The following is a 21,649-nucleotide window of genomic DNA, read 5'->3' as shown; positions in this document are numbered from 1 at the left end:
TTTACTATTACTATTTTACAGTAAAAAATAGTTATAAGCAAGAATAAAGGAAAGGAACATTTAGAAATGAATTCATGATATACATTTACGTCCTATTTAATTATAATTTATTTAATTTTATAATTATATGTCAGCTCTGTCAACTTTCATTTAGTTAATCATACATTAATCATCAACTATGTATTACTTATTTATGTATTTGCCTATATTTATTTATACATTTTAACTGGGTCTCCTTACTGTTCTCTTACTAAGAAACAGCCCCCAAAAATCTAAATATATGACATCACTATATTTTTATTGAGGACTGAGCTTACTAGCATTATTGTGATGTGACTTTTTCCTGGTGAAGTGGTTTTACTGGCCGGTCTGGAACCGGGGACCTTTCCCCCGCTCATCTATTGGTTGCTGATTGTGTTACGCACTGAGACTTGAGATAATATCAAACATGTTTGATATGATCCAAACCAAGACTAGGAAAAGACTGATATGAAACAGAGCAGATTACTACCTTAAACTAACCATGGAGATGACGGGAGCGCTGTGACTCCAGTAAAACTCCTAGATTTACTAAAGACTATCAGTTTGTAGTCTGGGACTGGATTGGTGTAAGTCCAGCATTACTCGGACTGCTGAAGCCTCACAGTAGCATTTGTTTGGTACAGAACATCTTTTGACCCGTCTTTTCGTGTCACAGGGAGAATTTCACAGCCAGTAGGGACAGGAGGAAATTTACAGCATCTGATAAATCTCAATGTACATTTGGCATTAAAACAATTAACTTAAAAAACTTTTCTAAATGTCCTAAAAGCCACAATTTGTATGTTACCATGATACAATGTGCTCTGTGTATGTGAGAGTGGTCTGTATGAATATGACAGACATAAATCAGTCAGATGTACCTGATAAATAAAACACGTGTTTATTTACACAAATATTTTCAAATACTAGCCTTCTACATAAGGACATAAAAATATATACAGTGATGTAGGGACTCAAACTGCTCTGTTTTCAGGTCAATGTATACATGTTCTGATTTATTTGCATTTTCAGGTTTTGAAATGAAAAAAAAATGCATATGTACAGCAGGGTCTAAAACTTACACTTTCAAACTCTGGCACTAAAACACTGGGGAAACTCTACTGTTCAAGTGCTATTCAACTCCAAAATGTCTCTCAACATGTTGCTGAAAGCCAGTCAACTGTCTTACTTATCACAACAGCGTACCCATGCCACTACACTAACAGATCTGAGCTTTCCTCCAACATTAACAGCACTTTAGTCACCAGAAGATGATTATTCTATCAGGTTATCATCTTATTTACTAGAACCCACATTGTCAACCTGCTTTACAATATATCCAAGAGTAAGTCCCACAAAACAAAACTAGGTTTGGTCAGTCTCTTCTTCCAACCAACTGAGTAAACTTTGGTTATGTCTTGAAGTTATTCAAGAAAAGCCACTTGAAGTAATCCAAGGAAGTGGAAAGCAGCACATTTGTGAAACCCATTTCTTTGAGAACCTGAATGAACCTTACCTGGCTTCTTAAGAGATCATAGTACAGCACTAGAGTCGATCAAACCACTTGATGGTGATGAACCTTATCCAACAGTCCAGAACAATTCCATACAAAACAAATTAATTATGGATGACGTGACCGAGTCACATATGAAAAGAAGACTGGTGATCTGGTTTGGTAAGAAAGGAAACAAAACTACTCAGGCAGAGAAAGTGTTGAAGTGTCATTGTGTTCACATACACCTGGAGCACTGAACAGCACCAAACACTTCCAAAATGCTGTGATCTGGAGGGCCTTTAGACTCATCTGGGGAGATAGTTAAGTGTCATCTGGTCTTGTTTTTGACAATGCTGCTGTAGTAAACTATACAGGATGTGCTCCTTTTGGTCCTGATAGCCAATATCTCTTTCTTTTGCCTTTTGCTGATGTACTTATTGACCACTGCCTTCACAATCCAAGCTAAAACATACAGAGGGTGTTTCTGAGACCCCGAAACAGCTGTGGATGACACTCTCTCTCACACTCACCACACACAAACGCACACACACACACACACACACACTCCATTGTACTCACTACGGTTTGTGGAAAAGAATGATGAAATACCTGTATATTTCAATTACACAGAACATTCATTTCAGATGTCAGGTTTACAAGTTAATTCGAGGAGGAAAAGGAACGGAAAAACATCGTTCTTTTCTTATATGATGGCGTCCTTCAGCCAGGAGGTCGGTGAGGCGCTGTCACACTGAGTTAGGTTGGATGTGGTGAGGGCTGGCAGAGTGGCACCCGTCTAGTTTCTCCCCCTCCCCCCCGGGCTGGGTGGCGGTGGAGGTGGGGAGGGGGAATGAGAGCAGGTTTGGGAGGGGTGTCACTGCGGGGCACCGGCAGCAGCAGGCACCGGGGTGCTGAGGACGTTGGTGGCAGCAGACAGGACCGGGGAGCCAGTGAGTGGGCCCAGGGCAGTGGAGGCTGGCAAGGCAGAGATACCTGAGGGAAGAGGAGCCAGGCAGAAGGAATGGGGTTTTTTTTGTCAGTTTTCTCATTCACAACAAATAATATGTGCAAAGCGAGTGTGGTGAACTACTGTGGAACAATTAATCCAAAATGTACCAAAACAGAACAACACTGTAACTAACCTAATTTAGATCATGTCAATATATTTTATAAATTGAAAACTTCAACCTGGTTTTAAACTACCCCTTGACCTTAATGTCCAACACATCTCATCCCAAGTATAAACACAGCACCATGTCAGTGCTGTAGGGCTGGGCGATATGGACCAAAAGTCATATCCCGATATATTTAGGCCGAATATATGGCCTATATATGCATATCTGTAAGCAACACATGCAATCACTTAGTATTAATCAATGTAAAAAAAAGGCTAAATATGAATTACCTTCAAAGCCATTTTCTCAAAAATAATGTCTGACAGTCAAACTTTGGAGGAGAATAACTGGCATATAAAAATAACTCTGGTGTTGCCATAAATCTGAGACTTTGCTCTCGACAGACTCAAAATGTTTTTTTCTGGATCAAAACAGCAATTACAAATGTTGCAGCAAATTAACACATGATGGAGTGATGTTGCCATACTTTGTGGTGTGTGCATGTATTCTCACCAGTGATCATGCTGGCTGTGCTGACAGCTGTGTTCCCACTGGGCAGGTTGGTTCCAGCCACACGAGACTGATCTTTCACAATGGGGACTGCAGGAACAACAAAAATAAAGAAATCACTAATTTTGTTGTGATTTCATTCTTATAAACAAAACTAGAAATCCCCCCTTGCGGTTGTATGCATCCATCTCTGTTCAGACTCATTAGTAGCCATGTCAAAAGACAAATATGAATGATGCTAAAAAAGAAGCTACACATTCTAAAACATGTTTGTTGTTGTTCACAATAGGTCTCAGTTTTAACATTCAGTCAGTTTAATTGCGGTCATTACAAATGCTTTACAATTTACAGATAACAGTGGATTTACAAAGACACACAATTAGAAAAATAAGTAATACAATAATAATTTAATATATACAGATCAGTGTTACCCACGTTTGTTTTGACAAAGACATTTTCTAAAGACGGCTTCAGCATGAACAGCCTAACTTGACAGTGTTGTGTTATGCAGCCTGACAGTAAGCACGCCTGTTACTCCTATTAGGACAGCACGCCCCCCAGTGGACAAAGGGAATAGTGAATTTCATTTTTTTTTTTTTTTTTTTTTTTTTTTTTTAAAAAGGAATTTATGACATTTTCACACTTTACAAAGTCATCCAGTAGGCCCACTTTGACCCTTTGGCAGGTGGGGCATTTTCTTGACAATCCTAATCCATACTGTAACCAAAATCTGAATTGGTCAGTGACGGACCAAATTTTACATACGGTTACCATCTCCCCTTCTGTTGCTGAATTATGGCCTTGAGTTATGGGCAGAAAAGTGTTTTTGATAATAGATTATGTCCGAGTGAAGTTGATCTAAATACATACAATGGACACAAAAAGTCATCAATTTTTATCATATGGCTGCCACCATTGATCGGATGCTGATCGTTATTGGACGATAGTAAAAAATGCAGTTGGGTGATCAGCATAATTGCTTTCTAGTCGCAGATCATATATAATGCCCGTTTCCCGACAGGGAATATGACGTGATGAGCTCTACACCTTGCCAAGGTAGCCGTCGTTATATAGTTAGCTCAGTTAGCAGTCCTATTCACAGATTCGGCACCAGGGCGTCAGAAGCCAAACCGGACAAGAAAACCACACTGGTACTGTACTCCCTGTCGTCAAACAGGCTTTCAGCTGAGTCTGTGTTCAGCCTGTTCTGGTTGTGTTGGGAGCAGTCAACCAGAAACACAGCACAGATCGGGAGACTGCGGCCCGGCTTCAATAGAGGGATGGTAAATACTGCTTTAGCATGAAATAAAAAGACACCCACTGAGTCAAAAACACTGATGTTATTAATTAGCTTGTTGTTTCCTGTCTGCATCACAAGTTATAGGAGCCTGGTGGGGAGCTTCATGGGGACAGCTTGCCAACATCACCTCGCACTTCCATTGTCACAGAATCAGCTTAGACTTCACATATTCTGTTCCAAAAGCTGTATTGTAATTACCCAGCTACAGTCTACCACAAAACCCGCAAAAAGCAGTGAAAGCACGGTACACCTCATTTGTTTGAAATGTTGTCAGTTAGCATACAAATTCTTGAACTATGGTGTTTTGTGAGGTCAATCCTGAGATATCACGCTTAACAGAATGGAACTGTCATACATCTGTATGGACGTATGTATGGTTGGACAATTTGACAACATAATGCCTTCAGGCACGTCTGTGGCTAGTAGAGAGGCACAAAAACACTCGCTGTTTATGGAGCACTTACAGAAGTAAGGGTGATCCATGGCCTCGCGGGCAGTCAGCCGGGCCTGGTGGTCATATCGTAGCAGCTTGTCCAGGAAATCCAAAGCCTCCGGGCTGACCAGGTGCTGGTTCTCACTGTGAACAAACCGCTCCCACCGCTTGCGGGAATGCCTGAATGCACAAGATAAAATTTAAAAAACTCTGACATTAATTAAGCCTGAAGAGAGTGGACAAAGAAAGGCTGTTGTTATGATCACAACCACAGAGTGTCATGCAATAAATGATGTACTCATGAAGTAGGGATGATCTGCAGTTGTTGCACTACAAATAATTTGGAATAGTTTTAGTGTTGAAAGTGTGTGCTTCTCTTCCCTGTGCCAAGTGCTGAGAATAGTTACAAAACAAAAGCCTGCATATCCCGGACACCATCATCATCATCATGTGACAGCGGTAACAGCTCTCACCTTCCCAGAATGTCGTTGAAGCGAGGTTCCAGCTCAATATTGTACTTGTCAATGTAGTCGTAGAGATCTTCAGTCCCCAGAACCTTTGCTATTCTCACCAACTACAAAAACAAGGAACAAACAACTTATCAGCTCTGTATGGAAGACCCTTTCAGGTTGAAATCTACATTAAACAAAGACAAGTCCTTTACAGAAATACTGGGCAGTCACTACTCTCACAAGAAATGCCAATCCAAAGATATGGAGCTGGGGAAAAAATCATTGGTGGACACCAGGGCTGTTAACTTATTTCTGGAGTAGACTTTAAAGTGAATAAGAAAAAAAAAACAATACTAATTGTATGACTGGATTATTATTCCAATTTCCTCCAACAGGAGCGACATTCCACTCTGATCTGAATGCATCAGCCAGTTCTTTCTCACTTCCTACAGTCGCATTCTCCCAACCTTCTCTTCTTGAAACAGCAACTGGGTTTAACAGTTCAGCCAGCAAAACAAAGACACAAGCTTACTAGCTAGCTAGCTAGCTGGCTAGCACATATGCTACAGCAAAAAAATCCAGTGCTATCAATTGACAAAGCAGTCTAACATCAGATAGCTCAGTAAATCCAACCTAACTCCACCAGACATACTGATTTCATTTCTGTTTTAAAAATACTATTTGGTAATTGAAAAATTTGACTATGGATTTCAAATGGCTCTTGATATATACACAATATTTTTATAGATTAAAATGTACAAAATTTTTACTGTTGTGTTTTTACTTTTAGACTGACCAACTATAAAAGTTTAAAAGTCCAATCAGTCAGGGAAATCGGTCATTAGAATCATCCTTACGCATAACAACCACATGCTGATTGTGGCATTTGCAATGCATAATGCCTGTGTATACAGTGCATAGGTAAAGAGTAAATATAGACCAAATCAATTGAGTATGATTTGAATATTAAATAATAATGAATGAAATTTGAATGGGATTATAGAGGAAGATCGATGACTCTAGTCGACACACGGCCTTGTGAAAATAACACCAGTGACCAATGAGAAGTTTTGGCGGACAAGATTATTTCAACCAACCAATCAAAAGGTGTTAGCCCAAATGACCCGTGTTGCCTTTACAGTAGAGTAGCTGCAGAATGCCGGTTAACCCTGGTTTGTGTTTACCTGGTCATAGTTGTCATGGCCATGGAAGAAGGGCTCCTTCCTGAAGATCATGCTCGCCAACATACAGCCCAAGCTCCACATATCCAGGCTGTAGTCATACATCTGAAACACACAGCAAAAGTCTCAGAGGAGTAGAAACGATGCCTGTGGGAAAGCCAGTTTGCTGTAAGCTACAGCAGTTCAGCGAGGCAGCAGTCACACGCTGCTCACAAGTGCGGTGTGGCCTAAGAGTTATTTAATATATGACGTGTAAGACATCATTTTGATTTGGGATAAAAGTGTGGTCCTCTGGGCGAATAGTTCTATAAAAGTAGAATGGAAGCCAGAGCCTACAGTTATCAAGCTACTCTCCTGTGAAGCCATCTTCTAGTTTCACTCTGGGAGGCAGAAAACCTCTCCACATTAAAACATCCCTCTTTGATGAAAGCGTATATTTAGGGCTGGCTTGGGCTGGCCCTGGACCAGCCTGTAGTAATGCTGCTGCTCTGGAAGAAAAACGTGATGCCAAAAATAATGCTGCAAATCTCTTCTGCTCCATAACTTTGAACAACTGACTGACATGGGAGCCAGGATGAAAGGGAGCATTTTTCCATTCCTCTGGTAAACCCGTTTTGAAGTGTCATACAACGCCACCTAAAGCATACTGGCCCACAACTGTACCTGATAGTCCACCAGGAGCTCCGGTCCTTTAAAGTAGCGGGAGGCCACTCTGACGTTGTACTCCTGTCCTGGATGGTAAAACTCGGCCAGACCCCAGTCAATAAGGCGCAACTACAAACATTTAAATGAAGCAGTTAGCAACTACAGAGCGGACATGTTTGTGTTCAACAAACTTTTTTTTGTCACAAAGTACCAAATTAATGAATTAAATTTACAGAAAGGGGAAAAAAAGAATAGAAGTACATACATAACAACCAAAGAAAAATCTACACAACACACATACACACACACACACAACAGACGATAATCTTTATCTTTTGGGCCAAGGTTTGTGAGAAAGTGACTGACTGACATAATCACTCACTTTGCGGTGTTCATGATCAATCATCACATTATGTGGCTTCACATCTCTATGCATAATTCCCATGCTGTGGCAGTAGTCCAGGGCCTGCAAACAAGAGCAAAGGAATACATTGCTTACAAAAATGTTTTTCTTCCCAGTAATTCCAGCAACAGATTACAAGAAGATGCTGCCTACTAGACAAGATACACAATGTTGATAAACACTGACTCTTGGAGTACCAACTTGTACAGAAACACAGTAAAAAATAGAAAGCCTAGGGAAAAATAGCACTTCTTTCAAAGAAAAAATTTCTTGTTTGAGGGCTTGTAGAACCTGATAATGTAATAAATTCCCGGTAAATTATTGGTAAAAAAAAAAGTGTATTACATTATTGGGAAATGCACTTTATTACATTATCAGGTTTTATTACATTTTCAATGGACTCAAGTGCAATTTTTTATTACATTATCGGGGTTATTACATTATCAGGAATTTATTACATTATCAGGTTCTACAGGGCTTAATGATTCACCACCTCAGAATGATTAGACGTTATAGATTATGAGCTGAGAGGCAGCAGAAATATGGAGGACTCACCTTGAGGATCTCATACATGTAGAACCGGATGTCATAGTCTGTCAGGGTCTGGTACAGTTGCTGAAAACCCAAATAATGTCATTAGGCTTTTAATGGTAACGTCTCTAAGTAAAAAAGCAGCACTCATTCATGGATCATACACATCTTGCATCCAGGGATGCCTTGATCGACGGGGTGCTGATAGTTAATGACCAGAAATATTTCGGTTCATCAGCATCAATGTTTTCTAGTCCCTGGTAAAATTGAATGCTGTTTGACAACAGCGAATACCATGGGATTCAGCTTTACTTGTTGCTTAGGTGGCTGCTAGCTAACTGTAGCTGTGTTTTGCTGTGTTTAGCTGTGTTAGCGATCATATTCACAGACTTAGCCCTTGGTTGACTGGAGCCACCTATCAAACTGGTCATCATTCTTGGGGGCTGTGTTCAGCCACGGTCTGGCCATGTTAGGAAACTACTGCAGATTCCAAGTGACAGGCTGCAGGTAGGAATCAAAACAGCAACGGGAAATACTGTTTATACATGACTTAAAAATTGACCACACCTGTTAGACGTTTCATTACAATGTTTTCTGTCCCGTTGATTTGGGTTGTTTTGTGCTTGCAAATGAGAATTTAGAAAAAAAAATATAAACAACAACCAATATGGCTCATTGATTATCAGCAATTGGTATTGGAGGCAATAAAACATGATCGGGGCTTCCCTCCTTCCATCAGCCTGTTAAAATGTACCAGCGATTGAGGATAGAACCAGAGCATGGTTGACTCTCTGGCACCGAAGACATAGCACTGGACTTTATGTTACTCCATCACATACACACACGTGTACAGGAAAACAACGAGTATGCCAAGAAAGGAGATTTTCATAATCTTACACAACAACATTTTATAGGATAAAGAAAAAGTTCATTCCTACCTTGAAGTCCGTGTTGTTAACATGCTCAAAGACCAAGGCAGGCGTCCGGGACTATAAAAAATAAAAAAGGTTGTCATTTTGTAGTCTCAACCAACAATATCTTCCACTCAGCCCAGTTAAATCTGTTTAACTAAAGCAGGAATACTGTAATAAGGTATGGCACTAAGGTACACTCTGTACAAACCAACTAGGCAGCCACACTGTGAGAAACACTCTGGCCAAGTCTCCAAATATCCATTTATTTCTGTACACAAATAAGGTAACTCAGCTAGCATGTGGACAGTTAACAGACCACAGCTGTCTGATTTCAGAAATTCAAAATTCTCTTATCTGATCTCATGATCAACTAGCTTACCAGCTTTACCTTTAATGAGGAAAGCCATTAGAGCTTTTTTACATTGATAATGCTTAAGCGTTTTGGGTTTGTTGATAGCTAGTTAAGCTGTGTTTTGAAACTTAACATTTTAAAATTACACAGGTGTGATGGCCATACAAACAACTGGTTCCTTGTTGCTTACAGTGTGAACTAGAGCTGCAACTAACAAAGTGACTTTCACCATTTATCTATTGATTGTTCTATATTCTATTAATCAGCCTCTGAAGTGACAAGTTGCCAGAAGCCAAGATGTTTTAAAGTTTGTCTGAGCAACAATCAAATTGTATTTAGTTTACAATGTTGCATATAACAAAAAAGAAAAGGTGTTTTTACTTGTCATTTATCAGCTTGGCCAACAATTGATCTTCAATCAACTGGTTAACTTACTGAGTTAGTAATAGTTTGAATGCCTGACAAACGGTGATTCCTGAAGCAGGGCTCTCCCCAGGAGAGGGGGGAATCTAGGGTTACAACACATGCTGATTTTTTTATTTTTTTTTGGAAGTCTGTTGATGGTCTCTACAATGAATTGTCCAAGACGTAGTAAATGTTTTGTTTTATTCCCAAAGACAATCAACTTACAAGGATATTAAACCAAAGGAAGCACCAAAAACCACAAAATTGAGAAGCTACAACACATGTTCAGCCTTTTTCCTTGACAAGCAACAAATCAATCACAAAAACATGATGGACTAATTGTTTCAGCTCAATACACACGCAAATGAGGGAGATTTTTTTGCTGATCATTTAGAGTTGTGGTTACCTTTTAAATAGGGCTGGTCATTAAAACAAAAAACAGCTAGTGCTCATTTAATGCAGTTGCCAATGGCCATTAAAACAGAAGAGTGGCAAAAAACAACCACCAGCCGACGTGTTGGTGGTTCTTCTTGCTGGGGGGCACCGAAGAGAGAGCCGTACTACAAACACTAACAACTGACTCCAGTGTCAGAATCCTTGTGAACATATCCAGGTATACATATCCATATCCATATCCATATCCATATCCTAAGTGACAGCAGGACAACGCTCGGTGTGTCCCTGCAGTCTGAGTGCAGGCAGATTACTGTGAATTTCAATAAAGCGTTCATTAAATTTTTTCATTATCCATTATAAGAGCCTACATTATGAATTAGTTGTTGATTATATTATATATTAGGCATTGACATGACAGTAGACCAGGGTATTTAGGAATTCTGATAACTAAGTATGAATTAAAATGCCATCAAAATAAGGATGCTGCTCATTCTGTCTATTCAAACTGTACTGTTTTGTATTTTTATGGCCATTTAACTTTGAAATGTGTATTTTTTTCAGCTCATACATACAAAGTTATGAGTAATCTGTCCATTTTCCATCACTTTTTCCCCCAAATTGCACAGCCTGAGTATCACCCAGTCTTACTTTTAAAGCACAACTATGCTATGGAGACAGGCGTTTTAATTTTTCTATCACCTGTTCATTAGTTTACCAAACAATTCAAACATCAGTGAACAGTATAGTCATTTTAATCTGTCAGTCTAATTACTATGTCATGAGAAAGATATGGGAAAGCACAACAGGGACATTTAGTTCCTCCTTTAGTTGACTTCTCTGAAATATGAAGAAGTGATTGTTGACTGTAACTAAGCTTTTGAGCATCACCCAAATGATAAGAAAAAAAAAAAAAAGAAAGTCGCTCCCCCCAACGGTATGACATGCCATTCTTAATCTCCATTGAGCAAATGCGTGATGATGGTAACTCATGTACAACGTACATAAATTTGATCAAAAAAGTCACCCTCTGAACTGAGACTGATAGATATCAATGTAAATACAGGTAATATAGTCTTAATTTTGCAGTGAGAAAGAGCACCACTGGCTGCGAATGGTATTTTCTGTGGTCTTTCCAGGGTTTTTTTTCCCCCACATATCTTTTTCCTATCAAAAACTTGGCGAGGAATTATTTATCAAACAATGTCTTTTTAAAAGTTTAAGTAGAAAACTGAATTTAAAATGCACCCGTGCTTCATAATCTATTAACAATCCATTCTTTGGAGAGAGCCCTGATAGGTAGGAATACAAGGCTGAATAACAGCTTAGATACATGTATCTAACTTACTGGCTGAGTACTTACAGACACATATTTCCCAAGCAAAATCGATAAGCTTGCACAGGTGGTGGGCTGGCCAGGCTATTGGTACAGTAGCAGTACAGGTTTTATATAAAATATAAATGATGTCATCAGGAAAACACAAACAACATAATTTAAATATGGCCTATGCTATACTCACGAGCAAAGTTTCAAGTGTTCTTGTCAAAGAATATACTATACTTACTACGGGGTCTTTCACAATATCGATGAGGGAGATTATGTTCGGACCTCCACGTAGGTTCTCCAAAATCTTGATCTCACGCTTGATTTTCTTTTTCTTCACAGGCTAAAGTTAAAGGGATGAGAAAGAGTTAGGCAAAAGGAATTTAAGCATTTACATAATTCAATCTTAACCACTCAGTTGATCCAAGCCTCCATTTCTGTGTACATTTACCTTTAGTATTTTCACCACCACCTTTTCATTATTGGTGATGTTTATTGCTTCAAAGACTTCGCTGTACTTGCCACGTCCTAGCTTACGCACCAACTGAAAGTCATCCTGGTTTCTGTGAAGGAAAAAAGAAAAAAACGCCCACCAAGTTGAAGAGTTGTCAAGCAACATGCTCCAAATGTTGTGTAAGGGTCAACAAGGCATTTACCCCCATTCAACCACGTGGGACTCATAGTCCCAGTACTCCCTGGGCCGGTGAGTGTTGACCTCTGTGTACACTCGGGCCCGGCTCGGCACGGGTCCTGACATGTCCGACAGCTTGACAGCAATGGTGGGTAGATCTTACTGCAGTGGAGGCCGGTTGGAGTACAGGGAGGATGGGTGGGAGGGAGGGAGGGAGGGAGGAAGAGGAGGGAAGGTAGGGGTTGAGGGGGGCTGATCCCAACAGGGCAAGGGGTTTGGGGGGGGCTTTGCCTGAGGACGGGGGGAGGGGCCACCAGGGGCACGGTGGAACAGCTGACAAAAGAAGGTGGGAGAAGAGATTATGGATTAGTGAAATGTAATTCCTGATTCATACATAACAGCACCAGCAGCGTCTCCATCCATCAACATGAGAAGGAGAAAAGTGTGCAAAAGTGCATGTTTGGCATTGCACCTCCACAAATGTATCAGGCTCATCACACTAAAAGCTCCTCTAACACTTGCAGTCCGCCCCTGAATGTTCAGGTACATTGTTTGCATCGGGTCATTTGTGAATGGGAGCAGGGATTGATACTTTTCAAGTCGGTATGAATAGAAATCAACGATAAATCTAAATTGTAGTGTAAAGTGCAAATCTCAACAGCTGCCAAATACAAAAAATGTACTCTTGACTCTTTGCAGTGCATACTACTCCGATGCTTGTCGGACTTTAAGTTCCAAAAATATTTCCACACTGCGGAGTTCCTTGGACCCATAATTATCTTAATCATTTTATCACCCAGCCCTACATGTAACATGTAAGTATAACAGTTAATATTTTACGAAGGTATAAAAGTTGTCTGAACGATATTTACTTCATATTGCACCAAAAACATGTATCAAATTGCAGGGCTCGAAATAACACATGAATATGCACATTATATACAATCTGAGCTGTGCACACATTGACTGACACTTTTCAAAGTGTTCAGCTAAAAAACTATTTCATAACTACACTACACACTTATTTTCTTTTCATACATGTGGTTCATATATTTAACAAATATTTTTAAAGAATGGCAGTTTTTTCCAATAGGCCTGGCTTCCCTGTGCATGTACACAATTTCCAGGTAATTCGTATTTATTGCTCCCAGATTGTGACCCAGGTTGTATGGGAATTGCCATGACCAAGGATTAACCGGGGCCGACTGTCCTCGATTGAAACAACAAAAAAAGGGAATAAGGGTCAGACGCCCTGGTCATTGGTGTGAAAGAGTTATACGTCTTGGCATCCAAAGTAAGAACTGGCATTGGAAGAGGAAACAATGGCACGGACAAAAGTTGCACAAAAAAGCAGGCATTAAATTAAATAATCCTACAGCCTTATTCCACAAAATGTCCTTTGATGAGACTTCCCCATAACCTCAATGTACAATAAATATTTTACAGGGTCATAGGGTTGGCTGTGGCCCAGTTGGTAGAGTGGTCACATACTGGTCGGAATGTTGGTGGTAAGATACTGATCCCCAAATGGTTCCTGATGCTGCGGTCATCAGTGTGTGAATGAATTCCCAATGGTGGCAGGTGGCACCAGTGTGCCATGGTAGCTTTTGCCACCAGTAGGGCTGGGCTATATATCGATATAAAAGATATATACCAATATATGGAATTAGACCATAATGTATATATCCATCTCGTTCATTTTTTCCCCTTTCTTTAAATATAAATGCTGCCCTTACTACGGTTTGTCATATTTAGTTATTTTGTAATGTTCGTTATTATTTTCTCATATAAATATATTTATTTCAGAAAAAGACTGGCCTATTTTATTTCATAGGCTATTTTTATTTAAGATATTTTTTATTTAAATGTGCACTTTATGGAGCTTTGATTTTTTTTTAAAAGGTACTCCTGTTATACAGTATTTATGGTCACTTAAATAAACGGTCTCAATAAAACTACTTTTGACGTGTCATATTTGACTTTGAACATTTGCTCTCACTTTGCGATAAAAATATCGGGATATACATCATATATCAATATTCAGCCTAAATATATCAGGATATGACTTCTGGTCCATATCGCCCAGCCCTAGCCACCAGTATGAATGTGTGTGTGAACAGGTGAATGAGCGTAGTGTGTAGTGTAAGTGCACTCCATTTACCCTTTACCACAGGAAAATTCTCAAAAGAAATCCACTGTGTCTGGTGTTGGGACTTCTTTTGTGATGTCACATATTCCACACTGCTTGGGCCTTTTTAAATGTAATATAGTATCATTTTAATTTTGTATATAAAATGCTAGAACTAGCCGGGTTACCAACTAGCCCAAGATTGGCTTCTGAACCAATCGTCTTCCCAATAAAGATGCACAATTTTGCTGTCTCTCGTAATTGCGCTAGCTAGTCTAGCTGGTAACGATCGTTTTACATACGTTAACCCCCACATCACCAAATAACTAACTTTAACCCCCACATCAACAGATAACTAACGTTAACCCCCATTTCACCAGATAACTAACGCTAGCCCCCACATCACCAGATAACTACCGTTAGCCCCCACATCACCAGATAACTACCGTTAGCCCCCACATCACCAGATAACTACCGTTAGCCCCCACATCACCAGATAACTACCGTTAGCCCCCACATCACCAGATAACTACCGTTAGCCCCCACATCAACAGATAACTACCGTTAACCCCCACATCAACAGATAACTACCGTTAACCCCCACATCAACAGATAACTACCGTTAACCCCCACATCAACAGATAACTACCGTTAACCCCCACATCAACAGATAACTACCGTTAACCCCCACATCAACAGATAACTACCGTTAACCCCCACATCAACAGATAACTACCGTTAACCCCTACATCAACAGATAACTACCGTTAGCCCCCACATCAACAGATAACTACCGTTAGCCCCCACATCAACAGATAACTACCGTTAACCCCCACATCAACAGATAACTACCGTTAACCCCACATCAACAGATAACTACCGTTAACCCCCACATCAACAGATAACTACCGTTAACCCCCACATCAACAGATAACTACCGTTAACCCCACATCAACAGATAACGACTGTTAACCCCCATATCAACAGATAACTACCGTTAACCCCCACATCAACAGATAACTACCGTTAACCGCCACATCAACAGATAACTACCGTTAACCCCACATCAACAGATAACTACCGTTAACCCCCACATCAACAGATAACGACCGTTATCCCCCATATCAACAGATAACTACCGTTAACCCCACATCAACAGATAACGACTGTTAACCCCCATATCAACAGATAACTACCGTTAACCCCCACATCAACAGATAACTACCGTTAACCGCCACATCAACAGATAACTACCGTTAACCCCACATCAACAGATAACTACCGTTAACCCCCACATCAATAGATAACTACCGTTAGCCCCCACATCAACAGATAACTAACGTTACCGCTGCAGCAGTCTCTCCCAGCTGCAGAGCCGGAGGGGATGTTAACCCCTTAGCATCCAGTCTGTGTATGTGCTGCTGCTGCAGGAGGTGTTCACTTAACGATTTCTGTTTGTTTACAACAAGCACCGGACACTCTGCACACTCTAAAAACTGTTCCTATTGTTTGTTTAAAAGTAGTGCAATAAAAATGCAGATGTATTCCCTAACATGATGAATAATCGTGATTAATAATCGTAATTACAATATTGATCAAAATAATCGTGAATATCATTTTGGCCCTAAGTGAAAGGCACAATAACGGCTGTAAAATGTTGGTGGAACAGTTTATCTGTATTCACCGTGATCGTTGTAGTTAACGTTTGAGATTATGCGACATCCGTAACGTTCACGGTACCGACATGTCGACATTCGTCTTCAACTGAAGATAGGGGGCTTGCAGATTTGTTGAGGCAGTGTTCAGACTACCGATATTTAGACTAAAACAGTCGCTTATCAATGAGTAAGACCATCCGCCGGAGTGTCTCTCGGTGTGAGCAGGTGTCGGTAACTTACCGGATCTCAGCGGCCCTAGTAGCAGCCAGTCCGCTAACCGTAGCATGGCTAACGGGAGCGCTCGCTACTTTACACCAGGAAACAGAGCCTCCATTACCACCAGTAGAGAACAATGCAGTGAATACTTACCCCCTTGATCAATACGAAGACCGAAATGCTTCCACTACGCTGAGTTTGGTCAAGCCAGCGGTCCTCGCCTCCCTCCGTGGCCGGTGTGCCTCTGCCAGTGTGTGATTTCTGCTGTATCAGAGACAATATGGCTGACCACCGCCACCTACGTCCCCCAGTACCGCAACGGAGGCCGCGAAGGGACAAACCACTGCACAGCCGCCGACCAATTAAAGAAAGTGTATAAGGTTTGTCTGTTCGGGCTGTACTCCAGCACACTGAACGTGTTGTTATGGTCAAATTGTGGAATATGGAATAAAATCTTGAGTGGCGGCCAATCACCAAACCTTTATTGAACTGATTATGTTTTTCCTCTCCAGAGACCATTCTGAAGGCCACAAGGCCCCAAGACTATATATAGATCCATGGTAGCAAAGGATGAACAGTCTTCGAGATGAGCTTATGGCACATGTTGAGAAATGCATTGAGGAAACCTTTAAAATTAAATTATCTGACTCCAACACAAAATCCTCACCTATTTGTCTGCGTCGATCGTTTGATGGGGAATGATGAGCAGGAGACGTCCAAGTTCTCAGTTTTACTTAATTTTATTACAATACGTCAAGAAATGTGCAGAGTCTCTGGGTTCAAACTATACTTCCCTGATTACACAAAGGCTGGTCCGTTCATGAAGTCTGGACGGCCAGTCTACTTCCCCTTGAACCCTTTTTTGTATCCTAACAAAGTTTACTAAGAATATAGGTAGATCTCTTCAGAAGATACCTGGACACATCATGTCACCAAGCAGAGAAGACAGTTATCTTTCTGCTCAGCACATCATGTCCGTGACCTGACCTGTTAACAAAAACTTTCAAAACACAAACTCCTGCCTTGATATGACTTGCAGAGATATTACTGGAGACACAGCATTGTAGCAAAGCAGCTTGCATTATTTATCTATCAATGCGCAGAGAGGGCACATACACACACCGTGAACCACGTATGCATATAGTTATATAAAATAATATAGATAATTATATAAAAACTACAAAATCCAACCCAAAACCAAGCAGTAATTGTACTTACCATGGTTGGCTTTGGATATACATACTAATTTAAACATAAACATAAAATTAATTATAAATGATAAATTATTATTATCTAGATAGTGATGAAGTTATAAAGTGAGATAAATTATATTAAGACTAAAATATAACATTTCTTTATAATATTAAGTCTAAAATACACAAATATTTGATATATAGATATAGATATGATATATAGAGTTGTTAAACACTTTTAAATACACTTGTAACGAAATCAATTTGAAAATGTTTATTCACTGAAAACAAAATATAAAAGCTGAAAGACAAAACTGGCATACTGCAGAGGCATCAACAATTTGGTTTCAACAGGATTCAACAGAAGGATTTGAACCCTGCCAACCCATTGGCTACTGGTCTGACAGCAATTTGGGTCCTGATGTAACCAGTGGTTGTCTGGATATCCCATAATCAGAGCCGTATCTCTTATTTGCGCTGGTCATTGTTTACAGTCTGTTTAGCAACTTGAGGTTGTAGTTATGAGATGACAGCTATGACCATATTAATGAAAAACTAAATTGTGGTCAGATGATGGGTTCCAACTCTTTTGCTCTCTACAAAGCCTGCTCAAACATGATTGTTCAATACTACTCAGACAACAGACAGAAACCAGAACACTTCTGATAGCAAAACCTGGTCCAGTTGTCTACAGATTGAGCATTCATATGACCACAGTCACAGAATCAATCACCTCTACTGACCACTTACCTGTGTTACAGGGAAATGGTCGGGAATAAAAGGAACTGGAAAACCTGTCACTGCTTCCTTAAAATATAAAGTCAATATTTGCTATTTAGCTATCAGTAGCCTAGCTCTTTTCATTTCTAAATATGTGCCCTCTGAGGCAATTTTGCAGATCAAAAGATTAAAGATGAGACAAAATGTAATTTTGTGCTGGTAGGGGTCTCTCAGTCAAAACAACAAGAGACAGAGTTTGGTGATGTTGTGAAATAGTGTGGAATCATGGGAGTTGTTGTCATCACTACCACTGGCGTCATTGCAGTCAACTTCTAAGATTTTCTTAAGTGTTCATTGGTTTTTAAGCTCTCCAAAACAATAAAAACTGTTGATTTAAACATTTAAAAACACTGAATAAAGCAGTTTCATTTTACAAATCACAGTTCTCTGCAGTGGTGTCGTAGAGGGTATATGCAGGCATACTCTTTTTATGGCAGTTTACATACCAGCCCAAAAGCCATTAGAATATGAAGGAGTACACCCACTTCCTCCTTGTAAACCTACCCTTCTATGTAATAGTACACTCCCCTTATCAACGACCACTACACCACTGACAGTATTTCCTGAATGGGCTGCAAACCAAGTTGCCAATAATGTTTGCTTGCTGCCAAGCATGTTTCTCTTATGACTTCAAACACCACACGATTAAAATCCTTCATCAATTTAAAATATAGAGTTAAAAACAACCAAGATCTAAAAAGAGTGTCATACACACATGGCTTAAAAACTGGCAGTTGACACATGCACAAAGGGTTTTTTTTTTATTGAACAATTGAAAATACCATACAAACCCTCAATGAGGATAAAATTAGTAATAATACAAATGAAAGTGCAAAAAAAGGGAATTAAGGGTTTCAAGAAACAAAAAGACACATATTATTCGGCAATTAGTACAAAAAAAAAACAGAACAGCAAAATAATAAAATTAAAATAAGTTATAATTCAGAACATCAGGAGACGGGCAAAGTCCAGACTTAATTTAATGGCATATTTGCTTTTTACCTTTTTAAGGGATAAGAAAAATAATTTAAATTAATTAATAAAACCAGAGGAGGGTTTAGGATTTCTCCACTTTGCACAATGAATATGATATTTACCCAAAAGTATTATTATGTTTCTGGGGTCTGAAACAGATAAGTCTAAACATATATATATATATATATATATATATATATATATATATATATATATATATAAAACATTTTGTGATAGGGCATAATAAAAACAGATGTTTCATTTTCACTATTGCATAAGGATGCACAAAGGGGATATGAGCCCAATGCCAGGCAGGTGTGACATGATAAAAATTAAAGATTTCTTTGGGTTGGAAAATTGCTTGATACATTTTGGATTATTTAAGTTCACAACTCAACAAAAGATATAACACAGGTCTAATATTTTTTTACACATTTTGATGTGAAAAAGTTACATATTATACTTTTCACATTAAGTGCCTAGGCTAATAGAGCTTTAAATTAAAGCACGGAATCTTTAAAAAAAAACAAAATGAGTAGTCAGATTCTGAGCAAATGCACACCTTGTTACTGCCTGGCAAACAGGATGGCTGCATGAATCATGGGTGAGAACATGGTTATTTATACATCTTTAGATGTCGTTATAATTCCAGTTTCAGAGGGGTGACAATAGTTTAAGAAATCCAAAAAAGAGAACTGTTTGAATTTTAAAATAATTATTACTAATGATTATTATTAATCATTATTAAGAAAGAAAGTTCTAGAAAGAAAGAAAAAAAACATTTAAAAAGAAATCTGTACTATGTCCAAAAGGGGGCGCCCCAACCTTCAAAAACAATACACACTGCTTGAGTCTGCTTATCTTTCATCAAATACTTGTAGAAACATGCATTCACAACACACAGTACTATACAACAGTGCAGCATACAGGGATAATATATAATATAGGCTTTGCCAATCATGGTTCTTAGTGCTCTGGGACTGCCTTATTAGCTATAATCATGTCTTAATACATGTTTATAGACTTACTTTAACATAATGTGGTTTTATGACCCTGTATGGTCCTACTCAGGTTCTTACCTAGATTTCTTACTTAACCATATTTTGTTCTTAAAAATTAAATATTACTACTACTACTCGTGTCATTATGTGTTTTTGTAGTTTGTTCGTTGTTATAGGAATTAATTATGCACACAATGTTGATGTGGGGTCAAATTCTGGCTTTATTTTACAATAAAGTAAAAAAATTGTAGAATAAACTCATAATTCAACTTTTTTCATACGCAGCCTGAAACCTCTTCATTAACCTTTAATAGAGCACTCATTGAAATACTTCCAAATTCCAAATTTCAACCCTAGAGAATATTGAATATACTTTTTTCTCGTAAATCTGCGACTTTTTTCCCGCAGATTTTCCACTTTAAATGTCTTACATCTGTAACTTTTTTTCTTGTAGATTTGCCACATATATTATTATCATACTGATTGGTCAAATGTCATGGTGTCGTCAAACAGAGAGACAGTTTTGATATCCACTGAAGTTACCGAATATAGTTCTTCACCCGATAAAGGGTTAAGTCTCATTATAAAACAGTGACTAGATTACCAACTTGGCAATGTGGGTGACAAACTAAACTTTACTGGATTGCAATTTTGTTTTGCACTTTGCAAAACTTAAGTTGAACATGAAGACAGGCCCTGCATAACTGACTACATAAGGGCTACAACGTATATTATTCTGTATCCTGTATATTCTGCTTGCATGGTGCATGTTTCAAAATGAAGTTGATTTTAATTGAAAATAGTCCTATCAATTGACACAAAGAAAATCTCGGGGCAGGTAATATTTCAGAAAGGCTGTTGGATCAAAAAGTCACTGTGTGCACAGTGGCAAAGAGGAGGTGGTTGAAAACAAGGGCCCATCAACAAATCTTGTAAAAATAACAGGTTATTGTGATTGTTTGTTTGAGTGTAGTAATATCCAAAACATGGCAAGTTTTGCCCCATATAATGCCAGCAACAACTCAGCCATTTTCATACATGTTTAAAATGTCAGCCTTTAGTATAATTCAATGGGAAACAAAGTTGATGCAGGAAAACACACAGGTCGAGGAGGTTGTTGGGGGCAGAGGGTTTCTGTCAGTGACACTGTTCATTGTGCTCTTTGGGCCTTGATTGAGGATATCCTCTTAACAATTGCTGTGGGTGTTGAAACTGGTTCAAAGTTTTCAGACGTATATTTTTCCTTGCATCCATCTCCTGGTTACAGGAGGCTCTGAACAGGGAACAATTGCATTTATTGGTTCCAAGATCATACTTCATGTCTTGTTAAAATGCAGTTCCACAAGCTTCCTTGTACCTAGCAGAGATTTTTCCTTGCAACGTCAAACCTTAATATATGACGCTTTGTGTGTGTTTTTCTGGATCGAGGGGACATTTATCTCCTATGAATCTCTGCCAAACACAGGCTACCAGTGATTATTATGCCACAAAGTCTGGGTTTGAAGGGAAGTGCACAGTGCAGTTTGATTAAATGTTGGAAAAACAGGATGTGAATGTATTAGCCTTTCTAAAAATTCAGCTTCATTGTTGGTA

General features: G+C 39.1%; 1 protein-coding gene and 1 non-coding gene across 2 annotated transcripts; both read right to left on the bottom strand.

Moving 5' to 3' along the window:
* Positions 1 to 899: 899 nt before the first annotated feature.
* On the bottom strand, positions 900 to 16,407 carry LOC131968489 (casein kinase II subunit alpha). The gene is made up of 13 exons (XM_059329398.1): positions 16,261 to 16,407; positions 12,131 to 12,438; positions 11,926 to 12,037; positions 11,716 to 11,817; positions 9,025 to 9,075; positions 8,111 to 8,170; positions 7,535 to 7,618; positions 7,171 to 7,281; positions 6,511 to 6,612; positions 5,348 to 5,448; positions 4,906 to 5,054; positions 3,145 to 3,231; positions 900 to 2,509 (listed from the first exon to the last, which is right to left on the bottom strand). Exons 2-13 carry the CDS (start codon positions 12,229 to 12,231, stop codon positions 2,391 to 2,393), a joined length of 1,179 nt encoding a protein of 392 aa, XP_059185381.1. The 5' UTR covers positions 12,232 to 12,438; positions 16,261 to 16,407; the 3' UTR covers positions 900 to 2,390.
* Positions 8,833 to 8,968, bottom strand: LOC131969222 (small nucleolar RNA SNORA57). Its single transcript, XR_009394105.1, has one exon. It is a non-coding gene; the product is annotated as a small nucleolar RNA SNORA57 (small nucleolar RNA).
* Positions 16,408 to 21,649: the final 5,242 nt, after the last annotated feature.

The sequence above is a fragment of the Centropristis striata genome, chromosome 3 (assembly GCF_030273125.1).
Source record: "Centropristis striata isolate RG_2023a ecotype Rhode Island chromosome 3, C.striata_1.0, whole genome shotgun sequence".
NCBI lineage: Eukaryota > Metazoa > Chordata > Actinopteri > Perciformes > Serranidae > Centropristis > Centropristis striata.
The sequence above is the reverse complement of the archived record's forward strand: the minus strand, read 5'-3'. Positions and strand labels throughout refer to the sequence as shown.

What these genes read in the sequence shown, in the direction of transcription:
- LOC131968489 (XM_059329398.1), bottom strand. Translation starts at nt 12,231, where the DNA reads ATGTCAGGACCCGTGCCGAGCCGGGCCCGAGTGTACACAGAGGTCAAC. An exon ending in TGGTGGTGAAAATACTAAAG is followed by an intron (nt 11,818 to 11,925) that starts GTAAATGTACAC and finishes CTTTAACTTTAG; the next exon opens with CCTGTGAAGAAAAAGAAAAT. An exon ending in GCCATGACAACTATGACCAG is followed by an intron (nt 5,449 to 6,510) that starts GTAAACACAAAC and finishes TTGTTTTTGTAG; the next exon opens with TTGGTGAGAATAGCAAAGGT.